The 27,859-nt window shown below is 36.7% G+C and overlaps 2 protein-coding genes across 2 annotated transcripts; one reads left to right on the top strand and one right to left on the bottom strand.

The window, feature by feature from the left end:
- Positions 1-1,372: 1,372 nt before the first annotated feature.
- On the bottom strand, positions 1,373-2,237 carry LOC104711801 (uncharacterized). Its single transcript, XM_010428566.2, has one exon. The coding sequence runs from the start codon at positions 2,176-2,178 to the stop codon at positions 1,792-1,794; it is 387 nt and encodes a 128-aa protein (XP_010426868.1). The 5' UTR covers positions 2,179-2,237; the 3' UTR covers positions 1,373-1,791.
- A 21,954-nt stretch (positions 2,238-24,191) lies between these two features.
- On the top strand, positions 24,192-26,033 carry LOC104711800 (putative aspartyl protease At4g16563). Its single transcript, XM_010428565.3, has one exon. The coding sequence runs from the start codon at positions 24,456-24,458 to the stop codon at positions 25,872-25,874; it is 1,419 nt and encodes a 472-aa protein (XP_010426867.2). The 5' UTR covers positions 24,192-24,455; the 3' UTR covers positions 25,875-26,033.
- Positions 26,034-27,859: the final 1,826 nt, after the last annotated feature.

The raw sequence follows: 27,859 nt of genomic DNA, 5'->3' as shown, positions 1-27,859 counted from the left end.
TTAATCATCGACATGCATGTTGACTATAATATATATGTTGATATGATGATGGTGATGTTAATATGATTATGAAGGTATGATGATGTTGATGATAGTATGACAATATTGATGATGATGATAATTACATGATGGTAGTATGATGATGATGATGATAGTATGATGATGTTGATGATATTAGGTTGATAATGAAGAAATTGATGGGTTAGTGGTGTGCATTCAACTCATAAACTCATTTGACTCATGAACTCATTTAATCATCAACTCATTAGAGTCAAAATTTTCAACTTATTAGAATTCATGAGTTGAGTTGAATTGAGTTGGCTCACTAATCTTGACCTATTTTGACACCCCTAATTAGAAATATGTCAAAATATTTTAAAATTTATAACTATGGTTTATATAATTATAAACTGATTGGTATCGATTGTTGTCGGATCCAAATCCTCTCTTTAGGAATTTATGTAGCTACTAGAAACAACGAAATTTGTTTGGGTTGGCTTTAATTTTGAGATCGAAATGAACCAACCATTTCATTAACATATATGACTCGAAACTATACACATGATAATGGAGCATTATATATGATGCATGGGCTTGACTAGCCAACTAGTTTGCTCGAATAAGCTAGTAAAATTTAAACCCATTACTTTTTTTTTTTTTTTTGAATAAATGTTAAATTATATTCAAAAGAAATAAACGTTATACAAAAATGTTTTTGACTTTTCTAAAGAAAATTAAGAAACTCAGAACAGAGCAATTTTACAGAACAGAGCTGTAAGAGCGATAGAGAGTTGCAGCAAACCAAGGTTGAAGAAGATGGCCCCCTCCAATGGTGCTAAGTCTGTTGCGGACGTTTTGATCTAGCAGTTGAACCAGCATTGCCTCCTGAACCGGTGTCTCCCCATGTCGTCCAGCATTTCGCTCCCTCCATAATGAGTGAATCGTGTTCTGGAAAGTGTAACCCAAGATAAATCTGGTACTCTTATCCAGCTCAGTGCCAGTGAGTAAGGAGATGACTTCAGACCAAGTCGCAGTGAATCTGTCTCCGAGGAGACCCTCAATGAGCTCCTTCCACACTTTCTGGGTAAAAGGACACAGGAAGAACAAATGCTCCCTCGTTTCTAGCGGGTACTTACAGAAAACACAGCTCGCATTTGTGTTTTAAACCCACTACTTTACAGTATCCATTATATCTTTTAGTACTAAACGCTCTTCTCTTTAGAATAGTCGAGACTATGGAGTTTAGAATGAAGACCAAATATATTAGCAGGCCCGTCGCACCTCTAACTCTAACCATCTATTTCAATTGATCTTTATGAAATTCAGAAAAATGTATGCTCTGAAGATAAGACTGTAAAATAAGCATGAATAATTTAGCATGAAAAAGTATTTAATTATTTAATATAGCTATAGCTGGCACCTCCATTCTCTGGATTTCCTAAATATCCATTCATATCTAATATAAATAGTAAAATTACGCAACATGTTTTTTAACTTTGAATAACAAACAATAAAACACGTAACTAATAATAATATACATCGGTGGGCGGTGGCTCCTTTCTTTTGTCCGTTTGACAAGTCTTGGCAACATATCCCCTTAGAATAACCGAACGTATAGTGTCTCGCGCCACTTCCATGGCTCAAGCTGAGGCGTCTTATGTAAACGTGAACCTCAAAAATCTTCACGATTTGTTTTAAAATAAAAGAAAAAATATATTGAATCATACATGAAAAAGAAAACAGAGATTATGCAGTAATTGTTTCATGATTTTCTCGGTTGTATGTTAATCACTAAGCTCTGAAGATTTTCCGAGGAGATGGGAACATGCGGAGGAGTGAATCAAATAAGGCGGAGAAGAGTCGGAGGAAAGAGGAGGAGACACGACGGAGGAAAGAAGGGTTAGAGGAGGGAGTTGGAGTAGAAGGCTGAAGGTAAGCACAAGCAGCTTGCTTTACAAGGCGGTTGCGGATCCTGATGGTGGGACCTGATGCAGCAGAGGTGACGGCAGGGGAATCGACGGTGGTAGAGAAGGATGGGAGAAGATCTTTGAGGGAGGTGTAATATGGGAGAGGATCATCTGAGGATTTGTTGACAGTAGAGACGAGCTCTAAGTCTAGGTTTTGTGAAACGTTTCTACGTTGGAGAAGAGAGAGATTCATCAAATTCTCAGCCTCCATTTTTTGATAAAAGAGAGAGTGAGAAGATTTGGAAGTAATTTGGATATGAGCTAACAAGTTTATATATCAATCATCACGTTATTTTTTTTTTTCATTTAAAAGTCAAAAAAGGACTATATTGTAAAGCGTGTTAATATAAATATTAACACTGGGACATTATTTTTTGCTTTTTAGAATTAGAAATATATATCAAACAAAATGTTGGATAAATTGAAAAGGAGAGATGTAGTAGCAAACTAGCAATGCTAGATGGTTGGCAGCTGAACGCTCCAGTCACGATTACTTTCTATTTATTCAAAGCAAAACAACGACCATATTTTATTTTGATTTTGATTTTTAAAAACAAGTGTGTCTGCCTTTTGGTAGAAAATTGATTTTTTATTTTCTTTCTCTGATTATGTTTACGATTGAAAATACATAAGACACAAGCAATGTAATGTAAAGCTAATTCATTCCACTACAAGCATTAATTATGTAATTTTTTCTCTAAAAAATAAGTTCCACTTTGAATAAGTCTCCCCAAATGAGAGAGGATTTGACGGCACATATATCACGGAAAGAGTTGAATAAAGTCAAAGCAAACATCACAAGAAAAGGGTCAAATAGGAGCGGCTTTGGCCCCATTTCACATGAATAATGTTTCATTGGTTCGCTTTGCCTTCCGTTATAGCTTTGTCAAAATTGAGTCATCCTACTCCGATTAATATTCTTGATGTTCGTTATAAGTTATATATCCGTTCGAGAATGCGAAAATACTCTTCACATGTTGCTTCAACCTCTTTGCCCGACAGTCAATAATATCCAAAGCCCACTTTTATTTTGTGATTGAGCCAAAACAAACGAATCTGGGCCTATATGATTTCTAAGAACGCGACATGTCAAGAGAGTATCACTATAATCACCCCAATTAAAAGATAGCTTTATTGTAAATTTGTTACTACTATTTCAATGAGAGACTCAGAGAAGTAAGGTAATTTATGATAAAGTCTCGTGATTTATATATCTTCTTATAATTAAAAGAGGTTATAATTAAAAGAGGAGTACGTTTTTTAATATGTCCGAAATTATCCAAGTATTTACATAGATTGTCACTCAATCTTATAAAAAGGAAAACGTTTCTCGAAATTGAGAAGGGTACAATCGTCAGAAAAACGGAAATTCGATTACCCAGCCCGTTTTGTAGAAGAAGACCCATGTATTTGACCGGATCCGTTTTAAAAACACGCGGATCCTGTAACTTTTTTTTCTTTCTAAATAATAAATTTAATTTGACCTTCTTTTCTCTCTCCTGTCAATCGTCGCCGCCCAGAAGAAGAAGAACAAGATGTCTTTCATGGTCAATCTACGAAGCTTGGGCTCTGAAGCTGATGAGAAGAAATTGGATTTGGATTTCAAGGAAGAGAAGTTGGCTCTTGGAGATCATGTAAGTTGGTGTGCGAATGTTTTGTGGGTATAATTGCAGTTTTAGAATGATGCAAATAAGGATTATGTAAGTAAAAATGAGAAACTGGTCCAACAATTAGACCTGCAGAAGAAACAGTACAATGTTGAAACCAAGATCCAAGTGTTGTACAATGTTGGAATCAGGTCAGCAATTACTTGGTTTCCCGGTGGTCGTGTTCCATTCTGTCGTTGTAAAACGACCAATTGCATTGTTTGATGTTTAGCTTAGAGGCTCTATGGTTTTATTTGTGTTTTGACATATGAAACAGGTTATTGGCTTTGGGGAGTACGTCAAATAAGTCTATGTCTCTTACGAGAAACATAAATATGAAACCATGGTACATTAATCCATATCCTAATCGACTAAAAATCTAAACTTGAGTGTATAAAATGTAATCAGATTTATGTGTTTTGCATTTTTGCAGCAAAATTCACAGAGAAGAGCGGAGATGACAGGAGAAAAAGCAGCAAACTAGACATGAGATGGAGAGAATACAGTCTTTGTTGTTTGGATGTGCATTAAATTAATGGATTTTCAGTCTCTTTAGTTTTCTCTGTCTCCCTCTCTTTTTGCTTTGCAGATGGAGTGTGAACCAATATTCTTTATTCGGGACTTTGAATCAAATCCTGACATGGATTAGAAGCCATCAATATCGATCTGTGAGTGCCTTGAGAAGGTAAAATCTTTTACTGTGGCCTTTCCTTTGATGATGACTCTATTTTCTCTCTTTGTTGATCACTTATGAAGCAATTTGAAAGAGATTGTTAATCACCACGGTTGTCATGATGAATAAATCCTAAGAAACAGAATGAGAATAGAATTGTTACAACAATTTCTTGAAGATACATTATTAATGTTATAGACCCAAAGACTAATAATATTCTCCAGCTCTTGAGACAGGTTCGGGTCTATGGCTTATCACTTATACATAAATTTTGTGTTTGTGTAGATGAGTGTGTTGACGGATTATCACTCTTACTGCTACTTGCTAGGGTCTTATTAATCAAGGTACCTTTTCCCCCTTTTTATCTTTTTGTCATTATTTTGAATTTGATACCTAATTTGGATTTAATATTACTTGCTTGGATTCATGTGCTATACCGGCTAGGATGAGAGACGAAGAAACTCTCTACAACACACTGTCACTTCAGTATAATCAAACTTTTTATCTACATTTTGTTGTTGTTAGTTGTATCAAAACATATATTAAGTGTAATCTTAATTTACCAAATCATAAGTTTATATATCTTTAAAACCCTTTCTCATATTGTTGTATTCTAATCACATTTTCCATATATGAGTAATACATATTTAATACACAAAAATTCACAAAACAATAGAAAATAAAATTATATAACACATAATATATATATGAAATATAAAATCATACCAAAAATGAAAGCAAATCAGGTCAGAATATTCATATAAATAAATAAATAAATAGATAGATAAATAAATATATATATATATATATATTGAATAAACTATATAAAATACTTATCTATTATATTATAATAATAAAGCGGATATATTGGTTCGGATAATAATTCGGCAGTAACGGGTCAAGTAACAGAATCGATAATAAGAAAATCAGTACTCGATAATGTACCCGACTTTAAAATCATTGTTACCCTTATTTTTGAAACGGGTCAAATATGAATAACCAGTATTTGATGTACACTACTTTACCTACAAATCATCTTACTATATCAATATAAATTAACATATTTATTTTGCGGTGCACCACGGGTTAAAACCTTTTTTATATTAATAAGCTTATATATTACATCCGACATACACAAACAATATATATATATATATATATATATAATAGATATTAGGTTTTTATACATATAAATTCTACTTAATTTGTAACCCAATCTATCAAACAGAATTATGCTTCATCCCGTGGTGTACTATATATAAATTAATAATTATAAACACCAAAATCACTTTTTAATGTATCACAAAAAAGACCAAAATATACAAGTTAATTAAAAGATTTTAATTCTATTAAAAATAATAAACTTTTTAAGTTATACTCATACTATAACTAAAATTAATTGTATTTTTAAAATAGTTATTAAATAATTGCAAAATAAAATTTACTTAGTAACAAACATAAAAAACTATAACTTCAAAATTATAAAACATATGACCCGCGGTGTACTGCGGGTTCGAACCTAGTTCTTTTGGTTTTTTTTGTTTTGATGATTTATGTTTAAAACAAAATATTGATAGATAACTTTAGTTTTGCTGGTCAAGTAATTTATGACTACTCCCCGGCTGGTTCTGATAGCAAAACAAAATATTGATAGATAACTGTAATTTTGCTGACAGAGCCCGCCGGGAGTTGGACGAAGCTAGCTACGAAAAAAATGGACTATAAATTTTATTTATATAATGAGTTTGCTGTTCAACAAAAAAATTTCACTCGTGCCTTCACTAATGGATTTTAAGCCACCATACCACAAAAACCTTTTACCAAAATTTTTTTTTGAATAAAATGTAAAATTTATTCCAAAAAAAGTAGTGTTTACATCAAGTGCAGCATGTAGTTAAATTTTTTGACAAGAAATTGAAATTTTATTTAACAAACTAGTGTCTTTAGCGTGATCCCAACCATTGCTCCATGCAGCAAGTGAAATTTCCCCTGGTTGAAGCGAGAGCAGCCTGTTCCGGACCTGTCTGTCGAGATTTTTGATGAACTGAGTATAGGGTACTGGTTGCTCGCCATGTCGACGTTGATTTCGCTCTTGCCAGAGTGAATAGACCGAGGACTGGAGAGCATAGCGGAGAAGAAACAGAGTGGTAGGCTCCAAAGATGTGTCGACTAGGAGTTGCAGATTATTATTGTTCCATTCTATAGAGAACTTGGTTAGAAGCAAATTAGACATGAGTCCTGTCCACACCTCTGAAGAGTATGAGCAATCGAAAAAAAGATGGTTTCGGGTTTCTTGAGCTGCAGAGCAAAGGGGGCAGGAGGCGTCAACCCGTGAATTCCAAGATAGCATACGGTCACCGGTTGTTAAGCGGTTTAGTGTTGCTAACCACAGTATAAAAGAGAACTTGGGAGTGCCCTAAGAAATCCAAACACCCGCTGCCCATGGCTGCCTCTGTCTGGATATCCGTGTGTTCTCCCAAGTTTCTTTTGTGCTGAATTTAGTCTTAAACTGATCCCCTTTACCTCGCCATAGGACCACGTCCTCTGTTTCTGAAAGTCCTTTGTTTCGTATTGTCATTAGAACTGCTTCAATCTGATTCAGGTGATCAACTCGGTGACGGCGTTGGCGATGAGTGAGAGTGCTTCCGCAACAGTCGCATGGAGACCAATCCCCATATCAATTGTACCCCGAGGACCTGCAATAGAGAGTAAACATCCCAGCGGCGACCAATTATCGTACCAGAAGGAGATACCCTCTCCATTCTTAACCTCGTACCGACCAAACTTCACAGCCAAGTCTCGATATTTGAGTAGCTTTCTCCACATCCATGAACCAGAGGTAGTGTTAGCTTTGATAGACCAAAACGAACCCTTGTTGAGTAAGTAAGCTCGGAGCCAATCCAACCATAAAGAGTTCAAGGCCAAAATTTGCCAGATGAGTTTCAAACAACTCACCTTGTTTGTTTCTGTCAGAGAACGCAACCCTAAACCACCTTTTTCCTTCGGTAAACAGACATCCGTCCAGGCAACCTTTTCCTTTTTGGTATTAAGAGAGGGTCCCGACCACAGAATGCAGAACACATACTGTCTATCTCCTTCGTGCAAGCTGACGGCAGACGGAAAGCTGACATCCAGAAGTTCGTTAGGCTCTGTATGACTGAGCTGATGAGCTGTAGACGTCCCGCAAAAGACAAATATCGCCCTGTCCAGCTACTAAACTTTTCTCTGATGCGCTCCAGGATCGGTGTATAGTCGGAGGTTGTCATACGCTTAGTTAATAGGGGCAAACCAAGATAACAAACTGAAAGAGTGCCTGATGCGAAGGGGAAAGATTGAAGAATCTCAGCTTGTTCAGTGGCTGTGACTCCGGCCATATACATTGTAGACTTCTCGAGACTAATATTCAGTCCTGATACTCCGGCAAAATGATGAAAAGTCTGAAGAATGCCTTCGATAGAGGTTTTAGTCCCATCTGTAAACACCAATAAGTCATCAGCAAAACACAAGTGTGTGAGCCCAATATTCTTACATCGCGGGTGGTAACCTACGCGTCTCTCCTCGGCTGCTTTATCAAGCAAAGCGGACAAGACCTGCATGCAGACCACAAAGAGATAAGCAGATAAAGAACAGCCTTGTCTCAACCCTCTCTCACTGCGAAAGAGACCAGACAACTCTCCATTAACTTGGACTGAGAAGGAAGCAGTGGTAATGCAAAACTCTACCCACTTGATAAATTGTGTCGGGAAATGCAGAGTGCGGAAGATGCTTAGCAAAAATGGCCACTGAACAGAGTCGAATGCCTTAGAGATATCAATCTTTATAGCGCTTCTAGGTGACATAGTTTCCTTATGATAATTTGCAACTATCTCCGAAGCCAAGAGGACATTCTCCATTAATATAGTCTGTCCTTGACGAAAGCAGACTGATTTGGAGAGATAAAAGCGGGCAGAAGTCGTTTAAGTCTATTAGATAGAAGCTTGGATATCACCTTATATGTCACATTGCAGCAAGAAATAGGCCTATAGTCTTTCATCTCTTTCACCTCTTTCTTCTTGGGAACGAGAGCTAGAATAGTGGTGTTTACTCACTTTGGTAAGAAGCCAAACTTAAAGAAAGATTGAACAGAGGTAACAAAATCACTTTTTATAACTGACCAAGTCGCCTTGAGGAACTCCACAGTGTATCCATCAGGACCAGGACTCTTATCCCTTGGCATAGAGAATAGGATATCTCGTATCTCAGCCTCCGTGACATCTTTTATCAACATTGTCTGATCCGCTTCCGAGCACCGATATGTTAACAGAGTGGAGAGCTCTGTTTCATCGATTGCTTGGTAGTTAGGCATCTTGTATCCCAAAAATTCACAGAAAAATCGCTCCGCCTCTTGCTTTATTGTCTCTTGTGTATCTGCGATGCTACCATCTAAGCATTGAATCTCCTTGATCGCATTACGCGCTTCGCGGGCCTTAGCTGCACGATGAAACACCTTGTTGTTGCCATCGCCAACTTTTAACCAATGTAGTTTAGATTTTTATTTTAAGAATTTTTCCTCCAAACCTGCTACAAACAGCCATCTACTATAGGCAGCCGCTTCCTTCTGCATTAACTGATCTGTTGGATTCTGCAATGTTTCAGTCTGACAAGTACATAGACACTCAAACGCTTCTTTAGTGCGTTTTTGGAGATTACCCAAACGATCATGACTTAACTGCTTTATTTGCGGTTTAAAGGCCTTAAGCTTTTTGGAGAACTTGTACATTGCTGAAGTTGAGTGAAATAAACTCTCAGTACCATCCCAGAACTCTTTAACCATTGGCAAGAAGTTATCATCCTCTGCCAAAGCGTTGCAGAATTTAAACGGTCGTCGCAGTCGAGGTTTCTCTCCCCCAATTTTGATGTGACATCTTAAGTGATCAGAACAGCCTCCTGCCTCAAAAACACCATATGATTGTTGATACTCAGCCAGCCAAACATCATTTACAAGGACCCTGTCAAGCTTCTTACAGATAAGCTCAAAGTCACGCTTATTACACCAAGTGTACAACGGACCGTGAGATTGTAAGTCACTAAACGAGCAATGCTGCACAACCGCCTGAAAATCACGCATTCCCTGTGATATAGTTGGTTGGATATCCAAGAGTGAGTGCTCATCTCCCTTCAGAATTTCATTAAAATCACCAAATATCATCCATGCTTTGTCGCGGAACAATGGAGAGTCTTGGTGAAACTTAAAATCCTCCCACAATGCTTTTCTATCGTCAACACTATTAGCTGCATATACAAACGAAACGAAAAACTCCTTCTCTGCCCCTTCCAGCAAGACCGAGCAGGTAACCAGCTGACTACTAGTGTAACATGGAGTAAGACGAACGTTTGAATCCCATATCACCCAAATCCTTCCTCTTCGATTGAACTGATAGTTTGTTAAAGAAGACCAATCAGGAAAAACTGAAGTAATTATACTCGCAGCCTTAGATTCCTTACCTCTTGTTTCCAAGAGACAGCCAAACTGAAAATTCTCTTTCTTCACCCAATCACGAACTACGGAATGTTTAGACATTTTTTTGAAACCGCGAACATTCCAGAAAAAACTCGACATAAGTTATTGTTGGGTACCTGTCCTACTTTGATCTCGTAGAGGCTGAGTAGAAAGGTTAGTAACAAACTTATGAGCGTTTTTTGAAGCACGTGGGATAGATTCGCGCATAGTGATAGTAGATTTAACTCCCCGTCCATTTCTTCCCACCACAAGTGCAACAGAGTCCACCGGGGCAGGCAAAGCAGAGGCCGCAGGGCTAGCCGCATCATCAGAGAGAGGGGGTTTGGCCGACTCCTGAGAGGCTTCCTCCTCCATCACGTCCTCCTCTACCTCTTCTTCTTCATTCCTCTCACTCAGAATCGAGTAAGAATTAGACAATAGAGATCTCTCCCCAGACTGCAACGACGGAGGCAGTTTAGTCGGACTAGCCACAGATTTATGACCCTTTTTTGTGGTGTTATCCACTCCTGTTCTCCCTCCTGCCCCATAATGTCTTTCACCGGGTCCTCCTCTCCATTTGAACTTGTCTCCACAGACTTGCCTGTGGTCTCCCGGACCGGCGAACTGGCCAAATGACCAGACTCCATAGCATTTGTATCCTTTTCCACCAGCCCCTTGGGAGAAACCGGTTGCTCAGTCAATGCCACGCTTTTGAGACAATCAGCCTGCAGATGTCCCCACTTATGACACTTACTACATTGAGGAGGCAGCCAAGGATAAGAGTACTTAACCACTGTATCCAACTCCCCCTCCTCTTCACCAGCCAAGTGATACTCAACTGGTAAAGCTTTTGTGAGATCCGCCTTCACCAGGATCTGTGCTTCCTCAAAGCTTGAACAGGCCTTTGTTTTTGGGTGTAAACGTAGTGGTGTACCCACTGCACTCGCCAGAAACTGCAAACCCTTATCAGTAAACATGGAATACGGAACATTCCTCAAAACAACCCACAAAGGGACAGATTGCATAGCAGGCTGTGCTTCCTCAACGAAAGGCGTCCATTTAGAGAGGATCATGGGAATACCACCAATGTTCCACATCCCACGGTTTAATATTCTATGCCTGATACTCTCATTACGCACACGAAACTTCACAGTGGTGTCATTAACCACTATGACATCAATAAGTGAAGATTTATCACCTAATCTCCAAATCTTATTAACTATCATATGAATCTTCCCCACATGGGGTGCTTTTTCACTAAGAAATTTGCCAACAACAAAATCCTCCCACAGTGGCTTTGCATCAACAAACACATCCTTCGGAACTACTACACGCTGCTTCCCTTCAACATCTGTAACCACAAAAGCCTGTTTCGTGAAAGTGTAATTTTTTTCACCACCGTTAACCATGATTTTTGTTCACCCGTTCCCGTAGAAACAGCGGCAATGACACCATCTTTAGACGACACCACCTTAACAGAACTCCCTTGACTGACCTCAACATCCTGCGGGAGAGTCCCATCCGATACCAGTGCACCAGACTCAGTATCCGGAGGCGGCGGATCCGTCAGAACCATGAAACTCGGCTGCCAAGCTAAAAACCCTAATCGCCTTAAAATGGCCCTCCACGTCAGCCCTTTTTTATACCCCTTTTACCAAATTTTGCCGAAAACAAAACATAATATTATCTGTTGCAAGCATATGCTTCGCTTAATTGCTGTCACGTTAGGGGTATCAGTGACGAAGGACAGTAATAAGAAGTGTGATAAGCCAAAGTGTAATACAAGGTGTTTGTTTTTTTATTAATAGAGACAAACTAAAGTGAACAGATCATATTTGTTTTTTGATGTAAATCCGAGTGATAATCCAACGATATTAATACTAGTATTAAACACTGGAGTTACATACTTTAATGATTCTGTTATTGATTCTAATGATTAAAAGATGCTAATAAATCAACATTTAAATTTAATACGTACTACTTATTTAAAACGTTAACATCGGTCGTTGGTGTTGTGATGGTAAACAAACATAATGTTACTACCTAAATTTAATATTGTCGTCAAACCAATAACGAACAAAATAAACATAGTTTTTTTTGTATGTTGTTACTTATTATTGGTGAAAACAAAGCGAATATAATCCACAACTAATAACAGAATAATGAAAAAGACAGCAAAACCAACTCAAGATTACGAAATAGAACTAGAGAGTGACTCTAAAACAATAGAAAAAGTTGAATTACTCTTGACATCAAATGTACCGATTACACTTTACACATTACTTGTTGGAACTGAATTTTCAGAAACAAGTTTCAGAAAATTGCAGGTTTAGGGACAATAACTTTCCGGCCAAATTCCGACCAAATGGCTGATCGGAATTGTCTAGTCGATAGTGCAATGGAAAGCTGGTAACGAGTACTACAAGATGGTATACTCATACGTCCAAAACAGAGTTGATTTGAATGAGAAATAAGAGTGTGAAGTGAGCTACTTGGGATGGTTTGGAAAATATCCCACATCGGAAATATGACTGATTTTTCACTCATATATATATATAGTTTCACACTCTTCTAGTTTCAAAAGTGTGTAGAAGGAAGAGGGAAGGTTCCCACACGCGAACCGAACCGAACCGGGCCGAGCATGGATGCGGGACCGGCCGGACGCAGGGCGGGCCGGGCCGGGCTGGTCGTGGATGCGGGCTGTGGTCTCTTGGGCTCTTGGGCTTTTTGGCTCTTGAGACTGCTGTAGGCCCATTTAATTTTTTGGAAAGACTTGGTGTGAACTGCAAGCAAACTTGGGCAGTACTCCGAGAATATTCAGTGAATATTTTCTTGAGACCTCCTTCCTTCCACTATATATAAAGACATAGTTTCTCATTATTTCTCACACACAAAAACATAAACACTCCTTCCTCTGAAGATCTCTCTCTCCCTCTCCCTTGCTTAGTCCAAGTAAGTTCTTAGTTTAGTAGTCTCGAGAGTATAACGTAGATCTGTTCGCTTGAGTTCTATTACTGGTGTGCTACGGTAATAGTTCGTGATCGGTTGTATCCTAGGATTCATAAATCGTGATAGTCCGAAAGCACTTACGGCCGATTTATTGAATTAAGGAAAGAGATATCATATCTCGCCTCCGTGATTTATTTACTGCTTTATACTATGATGTTGTAATTCGTTTCTGATTTCGTTAATTTAAATATAATTCGCATATTTTCTCAATTCGATTTTTGCGCTCCTAACAGTCTTAATTCAATAAATCCGCTTTCTGCTTATCGCTTTAAAAGGATTGAGAATTTTTCGAATTTTTTATTTTAAAAACGATTTCAAAATCTTCTGAAAAACTGTTTCTGCTTTCATCTTTCAGTGCTTACGCGGAAAGTTTTTGAAGAACGCTTTTACTTTAATTATTTCTTTTCTACTCTCTCTGGTTTCCACGAACGCTCTTAATTGAGTGAGTTTGTGAAACAAGTTTCTGCGAACGCTTGTTAAGCGAGTTTGCAAAACTAATTCAGTGTAATTTAATTACTTGAATTGTTTGATTAATATATTAATCAGATCTATTTATTGTGAAACAGAAAAATGTCTGGAGACAACACCAACGTTGACGGTGATAGGGTTCCTGCAACCCCTGTTGAAACTCCTGCGGAGTTGGCTTTACGCCTTGCTAAAGAACTTGAAAAGACGAAGCTTACCGATTCGGGTATGGAAAACGTGCGCCAAAATCTGTTCGGTAATGGATCAACCCACATGGGGATACCACCTTAGGCTTCCCAAGGGATGATGCCAGATAAGTTTGATGGCAAAGCTGGGTTCAAAACGTGGCAAAACAAGATGCGCTACTACTTGGCCAGCATGAACATGGAAAGGTACCTCACAGAGGATCCACCAATGCTTCCACAAGGTGACACTGACGTGTATGTGGTTGGAAGTATGGATAGTTGGGCTCAAGGAGACTACTGTTGCAAAGGTCAGATTCTGAACCGTTTGGTCAATGATCTGTATGACCTCTACAGTATGTACAAGACTTCAAAAGCATTGTGGCTAGCTTTGGAGACCAAGTACAAGACTGATGAGTCTGGGATGCAGAAATTCTCAACTACGAAGTTCCTGAACTTCAAGATGGTGGATTCCAAAACAATTATGGAACAAGTGGAAGCTCTTCAACGCATCTTTCAGGAGATCGATTTGGAAGGGATGTTGATCTGCAATGTCTTCAAGACGAATTGCCTGATCGAGAAGCCACCACCAGGCTGGTCGAATTTCAAGCATTACCTTAACTTCAAGCGTAAGGCAATGTCTCTTGATGATCTCATCCGTCGGTTGAGAGTTGAGGACAACAATCGTGGAGCTCATTCGGATGCTCAAAGCCAGGGGCATGATGTTCATGTAGCTGAGCACAAGGCCAAGTTTAAAGGCAAGGGTAAAGGGATCTCTATTCCTCATAAACCGTTGAAGGTGTCATCTGGACCAAACTTCAAGAAGAGCAACCTTGAGAGGAAGTTCAAAGGGAAGTGTCATCATTGTGGTAAGATTGGACACAAGGCTGATGTTTGCAAAAGCAAAGCAAAAGATCTCAAGTTGCAAGCAAACCTAACTGAAGAAGACATGGTTGCGGTGGTTACTGAATGTAACATGGTGGAAGACAACCCAGTGGAGCGGTACTACGACACTGGTGCTACCACATACATATGCTCTGATAGGACCATGTTCACCACCTATGTGAAGAACAAGTCAAATGAGCAGCTTTTCATGGGCAACACGGCGGTGTCCAAGATTGAAGGTAAAGGCAAAGTGGTTCTGAAGCTAACTTCTGATCGTGAGCTCACCTTGCAGAACGTGAAGCACGTACCTGACATGCGGAAGAATCTCATCTCTGGAACAGTGCTAAGCAAGCATGGTTTTTCCATTAATTTTGAGGCTGATAAGTTAGTTCTTAAGAAAAATGGGATGTATTTGGGAAAGGGTTTTGTTAAGGGTGGACTGATCAAAATGTCTATAACGACAGTCCATCCGAAAATTGTAGCTTCTGCTTCTGTTGCTGAAATGAAAGAAAACCCTATTGCTTATTTGGTTGAGTCGTTTACTACTTGGCATGAACGTTTAGGACATGTCAATTACAAAACAATGCGAAAAATGCAAAACTTGAATTTGATTCTGAAATTCAAAACTAACCAAAAAAAATGTGAAGTGTGCGTACAGGCCAAACTCACAAAAACTCCCTCACCACGCGTTGAAAGAACAACCGAACCTCTAGGTTTAATTCACACAGACTTATGTGATTTAAAGTATGTGCAAACTAGAGGCGGTAAGAAATACTTTGTTACCTTCATTGATGATTGCACAAGATATTGCTATGTATATCTCTTGAATAGCAAAGATGAAGCACTGGAAAAATTTAAAGAGTTCACCCTCAAAGTAGAAAATCAGCTTCAGAAAACTATAAAAATAGTTCGAAGTGATAGAGGAGGAGAATATAATGAGCCGTTCAATGCATTTTGCAGAGAAAAAGGCATTATACATCAGACAACCGCTCCCTACTCGCCAGAATCTAACGGAGTAGCGGAACGAAAGAATCAAACTCTGAAAGAGATGATGAATGCGTTGTTGCAGGAATCTGGGTTAGCCCAGAACATGTGGGGGGAAGCTTTGCTTACCACTCATTACATCCTCAACAGGATACCGAATAAGGTTACTGGCAAGTCACCATATGAACTTTGGAAAGGTACAGTACCTTCGTACAAATACCTCAAAGTGTGGGGGTGTCTAGCAAAAGTGGCCATACCACCTCCTAAAAAGGTCACAATTGGGCCTAAGACCGTAGACTGTATCTTCATCGGATATGCACATAACAGTAGTGCATATCGATTTCTGGTTCATAAATCAGATATTCCAGATATCCATGTGAATACAGTTATGGAGTCAAGAAATGCTTCATTTTTTGAAGACATTTTTCCCTATAGGAAAACTCAAAAACGGACTCGTGAACAAGGAGATGCAGCGACTTTGGAAGCTGGCAATACTTTGAGTACTACTTCTGTAGAAACAGAACTGGAACCTAGAAGAAGCAAACGAGCTCACAAAAGTAAATCGTTTGGTGATGATTTTTTGATGATGGCATTTCTAGCTGAAAATCTACCAAGAACATATGCAGAAGCTATGTCTACACCTGATGCACCTTATTGGAAGGAAGCAGTCAAAACTGAAATAGACTCTGTCATGCAACATCATACGTACGAGATGGCAGATCTACCACAAGGATTTAAGCCTTTGGGATGTAAATAGATTTTTACGATAAAACGAAAACCAAATAGCGATATTGAGCGGTACAAGGCTAGGCTTGTAGTGCAAGGATTTCGGCAAAAAGAAGGCTTAGATTTCTTTGATACCTATTCACCGGTAACAAGACTATCTTCGATCAGGATGCTCATAGGTATTGCAGCCTTGAGAAATCTTGAAATCCATCAAATGGATGTAAAAACTGCTTTTCTTCATGGAGATTTAGAAGAGGAAATCTACATGAAACAACCTGAGGGATTTGTTATTCCAGGACAAGAACATAAAGTGTGTAAACTTGTGAAGTCATTATATGGACTCAAACAGGCTCCTAAGCAGTGGCATGAGAAGTTTGACAGTATGATGATGTCTAATGGTTTTTGCATTAATGAATGTGACAAATGCATATACTACAAAACTACTCCATCAGGGTACATTTTGTTATGCTTATATGTAGATGATATGCTCATCATTGGAAGCAACAAAGACATCATAACTCAAACGAAAAACATGCTCAAAAGAAATTTTGACATGAAAGACTTGGGTTTAGCAGATATAATTTTGGGGATAAAAATCATCAGAACTGATGAGGGCCTTATCTTGTCTCAAACCCACTATGCGGAAAAAGTGCTTGATCGATTCAAGCATTACTCAAATGGGACTGCAAAAACTCCAGAGGATTCTCAAATTCACTTAACCAAAAATTCTGGTGAACCTGTGCAATAGGTGGAGTATGCAAGAGTAATTGGCAGTCTAATGTACTTGACAAACTGTACAAGACCAGATTTAGCGCACTCTGTAAATGTACTTACTCGCTACACAAGTAATCCAGGACATAAGCATTGGATGGCTATAGCTAGAGTTTTGGACTATCTACGTTATACCAAAGATCATGGCTTGCACTATGGTAGAGAACCCGGAGTTTTGGAAGGTTACAGTGATGCCAACTGGATCGCAGACTCGAGAAACTCAAAATCCACAAGTGGATGTGTTTTTACACTTGGAGGTGCAGCAGTGTCCTGGAAGTCTTCCAAACAAACTCTAGCAGCTAAATCAACTATGGAATCTGAATTCATAGCTTTGGAGATAGCTATGTCGGAAGCTGAATCACTTCGTAATTTCTTGGAAGACATCCCAATGTGGGGAAATCCTGTGCCTGCAATACGTGTACACTGTGATAGCGAATCGGCTTTGGGCAGGGCAAGGAATACCCATTACAATGGCAAATCTCGTCACATCAGACGGAGACATAAAACTGTTAGACAACTTATCTCAACTGGTGTAGTTACGATTGATTACATCAATACGAAAGAAAACCTAGCGGATCTATTTACAAAAGGTTTGGCGCGAGATCAAGTTATAAAATCATCAAGAGGAATGGGTTTAAAGCCTACGACTTAAGAGGATGTTTGATGGTAACCCCACCTACTCAGATTGGAGACCCCATGACCTAGGTTCAAAGGGACAACTAAATCAAGCTGAATCTGCTACAAGCACTAGAAGACTTTTGTCTTTTCCCAGTTCCTAGAGTGATGTAAAGTGCTTCCTATATGTTAGAGGTTAAGCATATACTTTTAATGATTTGAAATGTAGCTTTGTAAAATATTTGAAATAATTACAGGATATTTCTTTAAATACAAGCAGCTTATAAAATCACCTTGTGAGTGTGAAATGGGGCCGTTTCTAGGAGAATATATGAGGCTATACTCTCCAAGTTCACTCATAATTTACCAGGCATGTTCAAGGCCACAATGAACATAATAGAGAACCTCGTTCTACGAGAAAACGAAGCTGTGTTATGCCTGCTGTCTAAGTTTACATACAAATCCGGATGGTTCAAGACATCATGTTCACCAACTGGCCGAGTAAACTCGACAGGTATAACAATGAGTCGGTTCAAGGTTGAAAAACGCCACCAATTCAGATACTGTTAGTTTTCGCATATACTCTCGAAGGTCTGTCTAGTCTAGCTAGTAGTGTCAGTCTATAGGGTTAGTTATGTCGTCATATGTTTAGACTTATTTCTATTCATGTGGGGGATTGTTGGAACTGAATTTTCAGAAACAAGTTTCAGAAAAATTGTAGGTTTTGGGACAATGACTTTCTGGCGAATTTTCCGGCCAAATTCCGGCCAAATGGCTGATCGGAATTGTCTGGTCGATAGTGCAATGGAAAGCTGGTAACGAGTACTACAAGATGGTATACTCATACGTCCAAAACAGAGTTGCTTTGAATGAGAAATAAGAGTGTGAAGTGAGCTACTTGGGATGGTTTGGGAAATATCCCACATCGGAAATATGACTGATTTTTCACTCATATATATATATAGTTTCACACTCTTCTAGTTTCAAAAGTGTGTAGAAGGAAGAGGGAAGGTTCCCACACGCGAACCGAACCGAACCGAACCGGGCCGAGCATGGATGCGGGACGGGCCAGACGCGGGGCGGACCGGGGTGGGCTGGTCGTGGATGCGGGCTGTGGTCTCTTGGGCTCTTGGGCTTTTTGGCTCTTGAGACTGCTATAGGCCCATTTAATTTTTTTGGAAAGACTTGGTGTGAACTCCAAGCAAACTTGGGCAGTACTCCGAGAATATTCAGTGAATATTTTCTTGAGACCTCCCTCCTTCCAATATATATAGAGACATAGTCTCTCATTATTTCTCACACACAAAAACATAAACACTCCTTCCTCTGAAGATCTCTCTCTCTCCCTCTCCCTTGGTTAGTCCAAGTAAGTTCTTAGTTTAATAGTCTCGAGAGTATAACGTAGATCTGTTCGCTTGAGTTCTATTACTGGTGTGCTACGGTAATAGTTCGTGATCAGTTGTATCCTGGGATTCATAAATCGTGATTGTCCGAAAGCACTTACGGCCGATTTATTGAATTAAGGAAAGAGATATCATATCTCGCCTCCGTAATTTATTTACTGCTTTATATTATGTTGTTGTAATTCGTTTATGATTTCGTTAATTTAAATATAATTCGCATGTTTTCTCAATTCGATTTTTGCGCTTCTAACATTACGTACCTTATCAACCAAATGTTGAACGTGAGGTTCTTCAACGTACTCTAATTCATATTCTCAACTTCCCATATACATAATCATAAATTTTTTTACATGAAATCAAACTAATCTATCACAGCTTCTAAAAATTAAGTTTAAAGACAGAGAGAATGAGCATTTTGAGCAAAATCAACTTTTCGACTTCTAAAGATAAAATCCACTTCAAATGTAGTAGAATCCCTAGTCAAAAATTAGTTATATTAAGATAACGATCAATATACGTAATATTAGCACTTTAATCGTTTCTTACATACGAAGGTAGAATTTATCTTTTTGACTCACAGGAGTCGACGTGACGTCACCATGCGATACAACAAGGCATAGACCACCATCACCGCTTGCGCTTGTCCCACCTTTGTACCTCCGTGTTAAGTTAATTCACGTGTTTCTTAGTTTTCCACGGACAAACTATTATTAATCGTTTCTCTGAATCTTTTGTTCTTATTATATTTTTTGTTTTTGTCCCTTTCGTTCGATGCACTTGATATATTTTCCCGTGATAGTTCTCAAATATTTCTTCCTTTTTTCAACTATTTTACTATTTCTATTTGATTACAAACATGTGGCCGGCCATGTTGGTAAATCAGTTTTTTTTTTTTTTTTTGTATATTCGTGCAATGATATACCGTAAGTTGTTAAAGTGTGGATCAGTATACGAATATTTAGAGTTTAAAGTATTAATGTTCAAATATTAGAGATGATTGAACATGCACATCTATGAAAAGTGGATTGGTATACATGAAAACAGCGAAAAAAAATAACTTGCTATTTAGATGGGTGACGATGGCTACAAAAACAAAGCCTATTCCGTAATCCGTATGCAAATCATCTATACAACATGTCCTGAAAAAAACCATAAGCAAAAAAATTTGTATTCTTTTTGGTAAAACAAAAGTCATTTGGAAAAGTGTTTTTGTATTGTCCTTAATAAATATATATTAGAAACAATCAAAATGCTACTTGACGGAAACTTCAAAATTCATTGATTCTTCGAATGACGAGCGTTAATTCGAAGGGTTCATCAAAGTGGTTGATTTCAAAGAAAAACGCATCTTTAAAATCTCTTTTATTTATTCTTACTACATCGCACGCTAGAAAAACCCTTGAGATAGCTTTACTGTGAAATAAAAACCCCATATCCAACAGAACAGCAATCCCAACACTACAAAAAATTGATTGCATCACGTAAATAGTATCACAAAAGTAAATAATATCAATTTAAATGACTTATTGATAAATAATACATAATTATGTATTTAACTTCAATTATTATTATTTGATGTCGTAATTGAATAATTTGACATCAGTTCAATAAAAGTGACACAATTTTATTTGAATTTGCATCAATTCAAAAATATTTAACAGAAAATATAATTTACATCACTTAATATAATGATACAAATTAAATATTAATTAAATAAATGATACAAAACTGATATCAATAATAAAATGATGTTAATTCATACATATTCGATTTAAATTAAATAAATATATTTATTTCAAAATTTTATTATATCAGTTGCATATAACTGATAAGTCAATATTAATTTACATGTGTCAAAACTCAAAATATTCAATATTAATCTTTTTTATTCTCCAAGGATCAATTTATTTTTCTATAAAAAATCAAACATATACTACTATTTCCCAAGAAAAGTTTTATTAATTTCTATTATTAATTATTTTAAAGATACGAATATAATATTAAAAAAAATTATGTTTATTTTATTTTATTGAGAAAATATAATAATTACATTTCCACCTAACAAACCTGCAAAAATATTTTATTTTTAAAATAATTAATCATTATATATCACAAATATTTCCATAAATTTATAATTATTAAAGAAATCGTAAATATACAATATCCGTGATATATTAATTTTTTAACAGTTAATCAATGTTATCACAAATATTTTCCATAATTAATAATTATAAAAATAAAAGAAAACATATATGTTTGGATATCGTAACCTGTTTTATTTATTTTTAAAATTTCTCAACTTTTCTTACTTTTATTAAAAATATTGGAGGATTTAATATTTGTATTAAAGCTGTTAAAAAAAACCTGAAAATTTGTTTCCATTTTTTACACTACTCAGGATCTTTGTAACTACTTAAAAAAAAAATATTTCTGATTATTTAAGGGTGAAAGTGCTTCTCCATAAGCAAAACAAATTGTGAGTGATCAAAACAACAACTTTTGTAGAAGTTCTTCTTTGAATGTCAACAAGACAACCACCAGTAAATCAATTTATGCGTTACATTTAAAGGTAAATCTTTTTTTCTTCTCCCTATTTTATATCAAGTTTTTTTTATTATCAAATGTAGAATTCTATTTTTTCTTCTGTTATTTTTGTTTATGTACTCAGAAAATTTCAAGATGAAACAACAATGTCATGAAGACAATAGAAAAGAAAGGGAGGGAACAAAAGCAATATGTGTTTCATATAACACTTATGAAGATACATATGACACTTCATCAAGAAGAAAAAAAAAGTCAGTTATCAATTTATGATCTGAGTTCATATTAGTTTTTTTTCCGTTTGTAATTGAACGTTGAATGTATAATTTGATCAGTTCATATCAGTTTTTTTTTTCTTTTTGTTGAATCTATATTAAACTAAATGCATTGTATATATGTTTTTTATTTATTTTGTAAATAACAATTTCAATAAAAATATTAGTACAGATTCGAAAAGATTTTATTAGATATCAAAGATAATTTTTGTATATTAAAATAATTTTTAAAAATAATTAAAATAAACGAATCTGTTATTATTATTAAAACAATAAATCTTTTATTAGTATATGTTATTCATAAATGATACCAAATTTAAAAATCATTTATAAAAACTGACACAATAATTTAAAATTATTTGTTATAACTAATTTAATATAACATCATTTTGAAATAAAACGATGTAAATTGTTTGCATCAACAAATAGTAAATATTTTTTAAAGTGATTTTAATTATATTTACATCATTGAAATTTGATGCAAATATAGAAAATAAATGATTTAAAACAAAACTTTTGTTGTAGTGCAAAGACATACTTTAAGAGTAAAAGAAACAACACAACTCCTAATCAAAATAATAAAAAAAAGAACTGTTAAACACATCCGTAAAATCATTGGTTGAGCCGTTGAGTCTAACTAGGAAAGCTCTCGCTCACCATCTTCTAGATGTAACCTACATCACTACTTTAGTTGGAGCATCTGTGTGTAGTTTTTATATGTATATATACTCTTTTTATAAAAGTATCATCATGATTTTTTTTTTTTTCGATCAAACCCCATATATTAAGTTATTGGAGATGACTCTCTTCGAGAGAGAGCCAATTAGGTACCGACGAGCTTACATGGGAAAAACAGAAACCTCGTGCTCTTGCACATTTCGCAAGTTTATCGGCACGGATATTATCCTCTCGGGGAATATATCTAATACTAAAATTAGCAAATCTATCTCTGAAATGAATAAAGTCCTTCAATTCTGATGAAAAGGTCGGCCAATCCTCGATATTAGACGTCATCCTTAGGAGGTCTGAACAATCCGTAGCAAAAGGAGCTTTATCCATGTCCAACGCTAATAAGCACTCCATAGCCCAAATAAGGGTATCTAACTCTGCATGTAATGGGGATAAATTAATCAATAATCATGATGTAGTAATATCACTTTTCATTATCGTATATATATACAACCATTTTTCTATGGATTTTGCTAATTGATTTCTTTGTTCACATATATAACTGATCACCTTAATGTATATTGGGTTAATTATCTCTTTGTTCCTCTGTCAGTCTGTTCTCACTTTTTTGTTTTATTTCTTTTTCTGCGTTTCTGATTTTTGTAGTTTTACCCGACTGTAGTACCATAGTTGCTGGTCCATTCAACATTATAATAAGAAGTTTAAAAAAAAAAAAAAAAAATTCAGTTGACTATACAATCGTGTTGGTACATGTTCGTTCATATTTGTAAAACTATATATTATTTGACTTGATCTGCTTACTCACCACTTATACTTTACATTGTGTTTCTGCAATATGTAATGAAAATAAGATCTTTTTGTGTCAATTTTTTTTCTGCGACTATATATACATTTCGCTGCTGCTGTATTACTGTATAAAATATATTGAATGGATCGTAGTCGCAAAATCACTGCAAGTTCATAGTTGTCAAAACGTTATTTTGCGTTAAATATAATTATTGACTTTTATTGCTCCTTTCATCAGTCTGGTTATCTGTTTTACTATGTGCATTAAATAACTCACTAAAAATGTTTGAAAGGAAAGCCATTAAAAATGTTTGTTTTATAACTGTTTGCCACTTTTGAAAGTGTAAGGTCACATAGTTTATAAGGGTCAACAAATATACATGTGGTCGATTACTCACACCTATTGTATCCAACGTGCTTTTATTTGGTCAATCGATTTTGTACCGTCGATGTTCATGTTACGATTTATTTTTCTATTCAATTTTATATCAATCTATACGCAAAAAAAAAAAATCACATAAAAAAAAAAACAAGAACATGGAGATTACGAAATACGAATCCCAAATATATATTCTGGATCTTAATGTAGCTGTGTAAATATGGAGAAAAACGGGTAATTAGTTAAACTGGTGACAAAGGTTGTTGATTTTTTTTTCTACTTATTTAAAGTAAGAAAGTTTGATTCAATTAGAGCAACGTGTAAATTGGTTAGAGAAGATATGCATTATAAATATGCATCACATGATATTGTAAATGGGTTTAGGAGCCACTTGAGCGATCACATGGCCTATCAATCAAACCCCAATTAATTGAAAAAAGAGTGTCTCTATTGTGATCAGGATTCCCACTGTTCTTTCATTTTCTTTGTATATTTATTTTTAAAAAAATCAACGATATATGCATGCAACTTTAGTATTATTAGTTTTATAATTAGAATTTGGATTTCAATAATTGTACAGGGAATATCATTAATCAACACACATACATTCACAAAATTCCATACCATTCCATACGTCTTGGCTGGCTCTGAATCATATCTACTTATACAGAGACGTATAATGTCGACAATACAAAACTACATTTCCACGTACTTACGATACAAAAAATACATTTCCACGTACTTGTAGTAAAAACAAGACACATAATCAACTTTAAATTAATTCTAAAACATTTTTTATAAACAAAAATAAAAAATAAAAAATAAAAAAGGAAGAAGAAAGTCACAGAGATCGAACATGATTCTCCACTTTCCACTTCTTTGTCTTCTTCTTTCTCCTTCTTTACTTACTTAACCCATAAGCCATCAAACCCCCCCCCCAAACACACAAAACACAAAACACAAAACACAAACACAAACAATGTCTTCTCCTCTCTTCTTCTTGTTCCTTATCTTCTTCCTCTCAATCGTCTCCGCCGTCAAATTACCTCTCTCTCCCTTCTCCCACTCCGACCACCCACTTCCTAAAGATCCTTACCTCTCTCTCCGCCGCCTCGCCGACTCATCGATAGCTAGAGCTTATAAGCTCAAACATGGCACATCCGTTAAACCCGACGAAGACGCTCTCTCCTCCGCCTCCACAGCCTCCGCCGCAACCGTCGTGAAATCCCCACTTTCTGCTAAAAGCTACGGCGGCTACTCGGTCTCTCTCAGCTTCGGCACGCCGTCTCAAACAATCCCGTTCGTTTTCGATACAGGAAGCAGTCTCGTTTGGTTCCCTTGTACCTCGAGGTACCTCTGCTCCGGCTGCGGCTTCTCGGGTTTGGATCCGACCCGAATCCCTAGATTTATCCCCAAGAACTCTTCCTCTACCAAAATCATCGGGTGTCAGAATCCGAAATGCAAGTTTCTATACGGAGCCAATCTTAAATGCAGAGGATGTGACCCGAATACCCGAAACTGCACCGTCGCTTGTCCGCCGTACATTCTCCAATACGGATTAGGATCAACGGCTGGAATTTTAGTATCCGAAACACTTGATTTCCCGGATCTAACCGTACCCAATTTCGTAGTCGGATGCTCAATTATCTCGACCCGACAACCCGCTGGTATCGCCGGGTTTGGACGAGGACTCGAGTCGCTTCCTTCTCAGATGAAACTCAAAAGATTCTCTCACTGTTTGGTTTCTCGCCGGTACGACGATACCAACGTAACCACGGATCTTGATCTGGATACCGGGTCGGGTCATAACTCCGGGTCGAAAACCCCGGGTCTTAGCTACACGCCGTTTCGGAAAAACCCCAAAGTCTCAAACGCAGCGTTTCTCGAGTACTACTACCTCAATCTCCGGCGAATCTACGTCGGGAAGAAGCCGGTGAAGATCCCGTACAAGTTTCTCGTTCCGGGAACGAACGGTAACGGAGGATCCATCGTTGATTCCGGATCCACATTCACGTTCATGGAGCGACCCGTGTTTAGCCTCGTCGCCGAACAATTCGCGGCGCAGTTGTCGAACTACACACGCGATAAAGACGTGGAGAAGTTCACCGGACTCGGACCGTGTTTTAACATCGCCGGGAAAGGAGACGTGACGATCCCGGAGCTGATTTTTGTGTTTAAAGGTGGAGCGAAGATGGAGTTGCCGTTATCTAATTTCTTCACGTTCGTTGGGAGCACTGATACTGTTTGTCTCACGGTGGTTTCCGATAAAACTGTGAATCCCTCCGGCGGGACTGGTCCGGCGATTATACTTGGGAGTTTCCAGCAGCAGAACTATTTAGTTGAATACGATTTGGAAAATGACAGGTTTGGGTTCGCCAAGAAGAGGTGTAGCCCTTGAGTTTTCAGGGGTAACTTTGGAAATTTACTTAATGAAGATCAATTTTTATGATTTTTTTTCCGAAATAAAAAAAATAGAGGGTGTTTAAATGTTTATAAAAATTGTGACAAAAAAAAATGTAAGAGTAGTAAAAATAAAATTTAACTGTTTTTTTTTTCATATGCTAAAATTGTCGACGCTAGACATTATTATCAAATAACAGTGATGCACACGTCGATGTCCATTGATCAAAAATAACGAAACAACCACTAATTTATTCACTAATTATATAATGGTATTGTTTTTTTTATAATTTTATTCATGTGAAACAAAACATGTAAGTACATATCCACGTCTACTAAAGGTCCAAAAGTAAAACCTTTTTTGTCCATTTAATAAAGTTCGAATAAAACAGGAATTAGTAGCTTGGAATGTATAAACCCATTTTAACAAAATGTTTTAATGACAATTCAGACAACTACTGTATATAGTAGAATCAATTCACCAAAATTTTCGGTTTAATGAAAAATTGGAGAAATGTAAAAGGAGGCAATAAGCAATGCACGAATAAAACAATACTTTTTCTTATTCTCTTGTCAAATATATGTAAAGCAATGGCACCTTCCTATATCCTAATCATGCCATGCCATGCCAGCTCACGAAAAGTGCATAGATTAAGATATTTTGTAAACATATCAAACATAATTAATGACATTCCGATTGGTTTCATTGTCCTGGCGCGCGCTATCAGTGTAATTTTTGTATGGTCAGTGTAATGAATGAATCAATGTGACTTTATTTTGTTTTTCATTGTCAACAAGTGTAATCAATGTGATTAAGAAGATTACATTTTGGAGTAATGTAACCATTGCACTTAGTAGCGGCCGACCGACTAAAAAAAAAAAAAATAGTGGGACACACTATTAGCCAAAATGCAGCTGGATGGATCTCCTTCAATCTGAAAACTGCTGGTCCAAAGAAATAGAAGATAAGCTTACAGACCATGACCATTTTCATAAAATCTGCCATAAATAAAAGTTCATAATTTCTAACAAAAAAGCGCAGCATCTTCAATCTATATTATCTTTCCATTTACTCACTTGCATATGCATACATATTTAAACTTTTAAATTCAATAAGATGATAGATATACACACTATTATGAACCACTAACCTATAAATTTTGATTGAGGGGAAAAAAAAAACTAAGGCCACATTTTAAATAATATAGAAATCAGCTATAAGATAACAAAGGTGTTTTTACTTAAAAACTCTTTATCCCTACAGATCTAAAGACCAAACCTGGATCACATAATCTTGCAAAAGAAAAAAAGAAGGTTTGGAGCACATTTTTTGTTTTTAAAATCCTTTTTCAGATATTACAAACCCATATTTTATGCATGTGAGCATTGTGCATTTTTTATAAGATACAATACATTAATTTTGTAATAATGTTTTAAATAGCAGAAGGTGTTGATATAATAATCAATCACGAAAAGGAAAATAATGATCGCCAGAAAGCAAACTAGAATTTTTTTATCTGGAAAGCTGTCTTTATACCGTTAATGGGCCTTAACTTGTGGGTTTCATCCCTTATGTTTGAATCTAACCAAACAAGCCCAAACCTTTGACGCGCGCGGACGCGGAGGATCATACAAGCGAACGTAGTGCGAAAGAGTCGAGCAAGGGTTTCCTCTTTACGATCAGATCGAGTCGTCGCCGGCGAATTTCTCCGGCATTCTCTCAGATACAAGAATCAACAATAGTCTTCTCAAATCTCAAGTAATTCTTCTCAACCTTTTTTTTTTTTTTTTTTTAATTAGTAGCAAATTTAATAATTACAAACCCTACGTTCTCTTTCGAACATTGTTGGTTTTGGGATTCCGTAACAAAAATTGAAAACATCAATTATGTAATGATCCTAAATTTCTTTGTTTTTTTTGGGCTTTTGAGATTGTTTTTGTTCATGGGGCTTGTTCTCAGTTTGCTCATTTACCTCATAATTT

Source organism: Camelina sativa, chromosome 9, assembly GCF_030686135.1.
Source record: "Camelina sativa cultivar CO46 ecotype springtype chromosome 9, ASM3068613v1".
Lineage (NCBI taxonomy): Eukaryota > Viridiplantae > Streptophyta > Magnoliopsida > Brassicales > Brassicaceae > Camelina > Camelina sativa.
The sequence above is the reverse complement of the archived record's forward strand: the minus strand, read 5'-3'. Positions and strand labels throughout refer to the sequence as shown.